Source organism: Cyprinodon variegatus, unplaced genomic scaffold (genome assembly GCF_000732505.1).
Source record: "Cyprinodon variegatus isolate N-32 unplaced genomic scaffold, C_variegatus-1.0 Scaffold304, whole genome shotgun sequence".
NCBI lineage: Eukaryota > Metazoa > Chordata > Actinopteri > Cyprinodontiformes > Cyprinodontidae > Cyprinodon > Cyprinodon variegatus.
The window spans coordinates 661,333-669,246 of NW_015150757.1; the positions used below are offsets into that span (position 1 = coordinate 661,333).

Below are 7,914 nucleotides of genomic sequence, written 5' to 3' on the forward strand. Positions count from 1 at the left end.
GGTCCACCCTGGTCAGAGAGGCAGGGTCCAACCTGGTCAGGGAGGCAGGGTCCACCCTGGACAGGGAGGCAGGGTCCACCCTGGTCAGAGAGGCAGGGTCCAACCTGGTCAGGGAGGCAGGGTCCACCCTGGTCAGAGAGGCAGGGTCCAACCTGGTCAGGGAGGCAGGGTCCACCCTGGTCAGGGAGGCAGGGTCCACCCTGGTCAGAGAGGCAGGGTCCAACCTGGTCAGGGAGGCAGGCTCCACCCTGGACATAGAGGCAGGGTCCACCCTGGACAGAGAGGCAGGGTCCAACCTAGTCAGAGAGGCAGGGTCCACCCTGGACAGGTCTCCGCACCATCACAGGGCAATAATTGCAGCTCTACTTAAGGCTAAATTCTTATCATGTTGATGTTTAATTTAATTAAAATTTTTATCTGCAGATGCATCCTTTAAGGCTACATTGACAACGCAGCCTGAAGTGACCAAAATCCGATTTTTTTGGCCCATACGCGACCTGGATCTGATCTTTTCATGACAGTCTGAACAACACAGATCCAATTTTTTCCAATGCCACCCAGGCCACTTGGCTCTGTGGGCCTGAGTCCGATACGAATCAGATTTTTTCAAATGCAACCTGTGTCTGAACGGCCAGGTCGCAGTCATTATTACCCGACAAAGGTCACTATTCTGCTTCTTGCTATGCAGAAGTGGAAAAACAACAACCACCGCAGACGATGATGCAGAGAGCAATATTTATGTTTAACCATCTTGGAAAGATTGAGTTTTTAAGGTTGGGAAAGATTGCAAGAAATTCTCCAGCACTACTATCCATGTTTACTTCCGTTAACAGAGCAGGCTGGCCTGTGACGTCATTGCGTCTTCTACTGCACATGTGGGACACTTAGGTTGTATAAATGCAATTCAAACAGGGGATCGCATGCAAGTCCCATATATTTGGAAATGTGAATGGCAATGCAAAAAAATGGGAACTCACAAAAAAATCGAATTTGAGCAGCAAGGCGTGTGTAAACATTGCCTTTGTTTGAAATACAGTGAAGAAATTAAAACCCTCCTTGTCTCTCAGGCCTTCCTTTGCACTCTGAGAGAAGTTAAAGATTAAAGATATTTAATATTTGAGGGGAGTGGCGGCCTAGTGGTTAGAGTTCGATCCCCCACTCCCACAGACTGCCACTCTGGGTCCCTGAGCAAGACCCTTACCACCACACTGCTCCCCGGGGGCCGTACAATGGCAGCCCACTGCTCCCCAAGGGGATGGGTTAAATGCAGAGAATTCATTTCCCTCTTGGATTATTAAAGTATGTTTAAAAAAATAAAAATAAAAGTGTCCAAAAGCCCATAGATTTTTTTCTCTCTTATTAAACGTTAGATTATCTTTTTAAAAGTAAAATTGCACAACATCTGCATATCCTTCCTGTATGACCTCCAACAGATCTGAAGGACAGGGACAGCGACTGAACTTGAGTCTTGTACGTCAAAGTTACCTTCTCCCAGCAGAAGCAGTGGACATGCACACAGAGCTCCTTTCCTTCCTTATTTTTTATTTTGATTACATAGAGACCCCTGCACCTGTGAGTCTGCGCCTGCTCAGTGAGCCAGAGGGGACTGGAGAGGAAAGGAGTCGCTGTGTGTTGGTGTTGCCATATCTGCAGATTTATTAGAAAAAGATAATGCTTCTTGCTTTTAAATCCCTCAGCCGTGACAACAGAGCCCAGCTCCACCTCTCTTGTCAGACTGTGGTAATATTCTGCCTCGCTCATCTGTCCATCTGCCACAACAACTTCCTTCCTTCCGTTCCTACCAGAAAATGCAGATGGATGAGAATCATTATCTTATTAAACCTAAAAACCTTTTGCAGCGCACCATCCTGCTTTGTGTTTGCAGCTGCAAAGCAGACAGCTTGGCTCGCTGTTCTGGAGTAAATGAAAGAGTTTAAGCAATAAAAACTAACCCCCCCACTCAAACACACACTTTGATGTGGAAACCAACTTTCTCCGTCCTCCCCCTCATCCATCCTCTAAGTTCCTCTCTCACCGTTTGCATCATAGAACCCACGCTGGTTCACATTCGGCGCACCACGTCTTCTCTTGATGCTGCTCACTTGTGAGCGCGTTAGTACATGCCGTGGGCGGTGCAAACTTCTGCTGGAGAGACTTGGCCTGTAGATTGTCTCACAAACATGGAGACTTCTGCTTATGTCTCCTGGTGTGTCTTTGCCTTTTATTCCTAACCCTCTTTTTTGATTCCTCTAAATGTGACAGGATATGTGTGAACCACTAGGTTACTGCAGTGAAATAAAAAAACCTCAGACTTTTTTAAAAATTTCTTCTATGTGTTGCCTCATGTGTTGTTAGTGACTGTATTAGGCTTTAGGTCCTGACATGTCAGCATAGGGGTCTTGCTTCCCACAGTGGTTTTACTGCACGTGTTGCTTCTGGAAAGAAAACTACTCTTTCAATATGAGGTGTCAGGTGGTTGATTGCATCATCTGAAAGACTTGATGGGAAAAATACTAGCTATACATTTCCATACTGCACAATAGACACTATGTTAGAGAAGAAGCAACTCAGAGGCTTGGAGTTTGGCAGACTGTGTTTGATCTGTTTTTAAATAACAGTTAGATGTCTTACTGACTGTCCTCCAAGGTATAATTAGGAGCGCCAAGTGGACCTATAGACCCCTCACCAAGTCATAGCCTACTTCTATTGCTATTGCTATGTGTTATTTCGTATCCAGGAGAAGGTTTCCTCTCAGATATTTAAAAAAAATAATGCAACAGTTTTTGGCCTTTACTTAATCAGATGTAGTTACTTTAACAAATTGCTTTATGTCCTGCCCTGCTAACATGAAACTATGATGAAGTAAATGCCAAAAATGGTTGCATTATTTTTTCTCAGTGTGGATAAAAAAGTGGAAAAGAAATAAACTGGAAGAGTATCTGAACTCCTGTTCAGGTTAGATTTTATTTCAGAAACATGTTTTCTTTCTTACTTTTCGACCTGAATGGTGAATAGGATGACCCTAACCTCTAATTAGAAATGTGCTTCTTCGGTTGGTTTTTGTCCTTGTCATAGCGTTATGATTGAGATGTAATTCTTTTAGTTTTTCTTGTAAATACCATGTTTTTCTTGACCTGCTCACCTGAGTGAAGTTGCCCCCCCCACCTTATTCAAATCAGACAAAATTGGTGTCAAACGTTTGTGCTATGTTTGTGCAGCAAACATTTTCGTTTGTGCCGCTATCGTTCTAAAGATATAAAGAAATATTTCTACAGGTCATCAAAGGTCAACCAGCCCCCCCACCTTCTTCAAATCAGACGAAATAGATGTCAGTTAACTCAGCTCAATTTGTGCTGGTTTGTGCAGCAAAAATTGTCGTTTGTGCTGCTTTGGCTTTGAAGATATTAATGAAAATGTAAAGGTCAAAAGGTCAACCAGCCCCCCAACCTTCTTCAAATTAGACAAAATTGGTGTCAAACGTTTGTGCTACGTTTGTGCTGGTTTGTGCAGCAAACATTTTCGTTTGTGCCGCTTTCATTTTAAAGATATAAAGAGATGTTTCTAGAGGTCATCAAAGGTCAACCAGCCCCCCACCTTCTTCAAATCTTCAAATCCAAAGCAGCACAAACGAACATTTTTGCTGCACAAACGGAGCTGAGTTAATTGACACCTATTTCGTATATAAGGTGGGAGGCTGGTTGACCTTTGATGACCTCTAGAAATATTTCTTTATATCTTTAAAACGATAGCGGCACAAACGAAAATTTTTGCTGCACAAACCAGCACAAATGTTTGACACTAATTTTGTCTGATTTGAAGAAGGTGGGGGGGGCAACTTCACTCAGGTGACCTGACCTCCTCTGACCTACAGCTGAGATCCTTCCCATCCACCTTGAACTCCTGTACAGGTAGAATTATGGCATTTTGATTTAAATCTAAATATCTGATTAGTACTGCAGACGTACAGCTGAGGCATGAAGTCCTTTAGCAACTCAGAGAAGAGAGTTTTTTGTTAATATTATCCAGGTTAACTGGTGTCTTAATCATAGATATATAAAATAGCCAATTAAATAGCCAAAAGTGTGTCTGAATGACTTGAGTAGAACAACTTTAGGATTATCGATCTCCTTTAGGAAGAAGCAATCTTTAGCCAGAAAAAAGGGCTATAAAAAGGAAAACAAGCTTTTGCAAAAACTGCAAAGTGCAGAGCTGCGTGTCTGTGGCGTTATCTCTGAGTCAGGGCTAAAGTCTGATAAAACTTCTTTCCTGTCAAGGACTACAGTTAAGAGAATGTGTTCTCTGTGTCTTAATGAGGGGAACCTGGTCATCTTTCATGTGTCAACTCTTGCTGGAAAAGATAACGGTGCAAGAAAAACCCTGAGAAAAGATTTTACTGAGGACGGCTTTGTGTGAAGTTAAATGGTGGATCTCTCCTCTGTGTTCCTTAATTTAGGTCGTCATGATGCTCCCTGTGCTGAACCACTTCTCTCTGTTAATCAAAGGTTCAGCTTCTGTTTAGGACACTGCTTTTCTTACCATTCAATGTTCTCTGTTGGAGTAAGCTCAAACTCAGTCTCAGTGCTAGTTGTGGTTTCTGAGTGAAATTGTTTTGAATTAGTTTTGCAAACCCACATAAATCATTAGTTTGACACATGATGCGACTTTGACCTCATTTTTCTATTTCTTCCTTTGTGTGCAGATTGATCTGGAGCCAGAGGGGAAAGTCTTTGTTGTTATTGACCTTTCAGGCTCTTCCAGTGAAGGTAAGCGCGCCTTAACATTGAATTACATTCATCCTGATGGAGCCTAATGAGAAGAATACTGCTGATAATGTTTTTCACATTTAAGCTTTGATTTTGTTTGTAGCTGTTACCTTTTTTCTATAAAGCTAAACGGTCACAGCCACTTTCAGAAGCATGCACAATGAAAACGTGCAACATGCTGCAGCAACTTTCAGATTCCACTGACTCATCCAGGCGTTGCGTGGGTTTATACATCATGTCCTGTTGGAACTCTAACAATGAAATATTTTCATTAAACCACAAAATCGGTCAATAGACATTTTTTTTTTTTTTTTTACAAGGAAGTTCAGTGTTTTTAGACATACATTTTTTTTAACGATATTTCTAAAAGACCCTGTTAAGGTTTGTGGGGCTTTTTTTAAACTTGAATTTCTCAAACTGAATAGTTTGCTATGGTCATTAAGGAGGAAATACATTTTGTAAAATATAAATATTTTTTTTATCAGAATCGGGCCCGTTTTGTCTAGTTTCAGACAGTCCTGCCTTTACCCAAGCAGTGACGTCTTAAAACTTCTTCAAGAGAGCAGAAAATGTTCTGGTTTCCTATTTACTCCATTCTAGGGAGTTTTAAATTATTGTTTCTCTTAAATAAAACAGATTTTTGAAAAGTCCAGTAAGTAACAACCAGATATTCCTATTAACCAACAAATTACACAAATTATAATTAAAAAACAGAATTTTCTAAATGGAAACACTCCAATTAAAAAATATATATATTGGGGTTTTTTTTCAGTTAAAAAGTTTTTATACTTGGATGGGGTCGTTTTTCAATCGTATCGAAAATCTTATATCACAAGACTGCAGCAGAAACTATTTTTTTGCATCACATGAATCAGGTGATCTGCAGCTGGACCTTACTGTCTTGTATAAAAGACGAAGAAGATTAGAAGCAGTCGGAGGATGATGGCGCCCTCTAGAGCCGTGGCTAATATATGGATATATCTCTTGCATTAACACCTGCCGCTGCCATGTTGTTTTCACATCATGTATACACACGTAAAGGTGTACAACTTTAATTTTATATGTTTTTTTTCATGGAAATACTGCAATTGCAAAACTTAGATCATTTGTAATGGAAACGCAGCTTATGTCTGACATTGTCTAAAACCAAACATCTGTCTCATATAACAGGCCACTTGTTAATTCTCCACAAGCTCTGAGACTTTCAGACTTCACTGCTCTTTGATGTATAGTTCAAAGATACATTTTTTGCTTTTCTGCTCATAATTTTAAGATCTTTTTGCATAGTAATACTATATGGTATTTTAACATAGAAAAATGCCATTTGTGACAATATCCCTGTATTTCTGATCTACTAATTGTTTGCATGCATAAAACATGTGCAAAGCTGATCTACTAACAAACCACAGCAGTGAGCATCAAAATGTTCTCGTTTCTGCCAACTGTCCGCCTGCTCTTTGCCAAAGAACAGTCAGTTTTCCTCTACTTGTCTGTTGGTTCCACTCTAGTTGATTATTTCATACATCTGAGAAAAAAATGTTTTAATTTTTGTAAAATACATAAATATTAACACCGCTTGTAAACCACAGCATCCAGGTCAAAACCCTTGAAATTCTAAATGACTGTGTTTTTATCGTGCATATTTATTTTCATTTCCATGCTCAATGGAAACACAGCTAATGTAATATCTGGTGATTTTTTTTAAATGATGCAAGCTCAAATCTGGAGGTTTGTTCACAAACATGACAATCCATTTTTTCCCCACTTAAACTGTTCAATGCCGACCCTCAACCAACACACAGCCATATTAAAGTTTAAGGTGGGATGTACAGCTGTTTGGAGCAGGGACGGAAATCATTTGATTAAGAAATAAAGACAATTTACATTTAAAATAAGAAAAAAAATAAATAAAACTTCATTATCATATTTCAGATTCAAAACTATTGTATTTATAAGGGATAAAAATTCATCTAGTTGGTTGGCCGTCACATTTGCATGTTCCAATTAAGGGTAAATACTCTGATTTTAAAAATCCTTTACTCATTTGCAGCTCAGTCTTTTGCAGTGCAAACTATGGTAGGCGAGCACCAGGTGTGCTTCGCCGTCTTTTTGTCACTGTTTCTCCAGACTTGGAAATGAAATTTTGAAATAAAAAATGTTTATTCATAAGGCTGCAACCTTTGAATATGTATTGATGCCAAATTTGACGCCCTTGTTCTAAACGTCTTCTTTTGAAATATAATAATCTGGATCATTTTAGAGTTTTAATGCAAATGTGATCAGAACACAGCCTCAAAGAGAACTTATTATGATCTTCATCTGTGTGCTTGTAGAGAGGAGAGAGAGAGAGGAAGGATGGGTTGTGATAAATTGATTAGTAAAGTTCTCTAACAGATCGTTGAAGAATCAGCAAGAGGTCAGCTCAGGTTGACAGCTGTTTTTTTAGCCTGATTTTTGTTTACATGACTTTTTTCTGCTCCTTTTAATGCGTGCCGCTCCGTCCATAATGTTTGCTGCAGACACCAGTATGATTTGCTGAAATCGCAGCCATTACTTGAATGTGTTTGCGTTGCAGGGAGCAGATGGCAGAGAAGTTTGTCCAATGGGCTGCATGCAGCCCATTAACTTTAATACACTCATATAAACATACAAACACACCAGGCTGAAAAACTCTTACCTTTGGTTAAAAGCACTTGAAGCACTTTTGGCCCAGCTGTTCTCAGAGTTAGGGCTTCATTAAACCTGCTGCAATGGATTCATGTGGATTACTCATATGCAACATATTGCAAATCCAATACTGTGCAGCCATTTAAATATGCATTATATATACTGTAGGGCTGAAACAACTAATTGGACAAATCGTGATTAATCGATTATTGAAATAATCACCAACTGTTCGTTAACAGGGGTGTAGAGACTCTAAAACGTGTCTTTAGCTGACAGAGCGTCACACTTAGAGCAGGAATTAAACCGAGATTGTAAGAAAATTAACATTTAGGATAAAATAAACATTTTCTTCTGTCAATATTCTCTAACCAGAACTCTTCAAGTGGAAAAGTTTTAGTTTCACCATGTTTAATTTTATAAAAAATCTTGCATTGATTTGCTAAATATTGTTAGTTGCAGCCTTAAATATAGTCATAGTGGTAAC

The 7,914-nt window shown here is 39.6% G+C and overlaps 1 protein-coding gene across 2 annotated transcripts in view; it reads left to right on the forward strand.

The window, feature by feature from the left end:
- Positions 1 to 7,914, forward strand: part of LOC107090628 (protein kinase C epsilon type-like) — a 143,103-nt gene that overhangs the window by 58,930 nt on the left and 76,259 nt on the right. For both annotated transcript variants that reach the window (XM_015384125.1, XM_015384126.1), the window contains exon 2: positions 4,700 to 4,763. In XM_015384125.1, the coding sequence (XP_015239611.1) occupies positions 4,700 to 4,763 (64 nt within the window). The remainder of the gene's footprint in view (positions 1 to 4,699; positions 4,764 to 7,914) is intronic.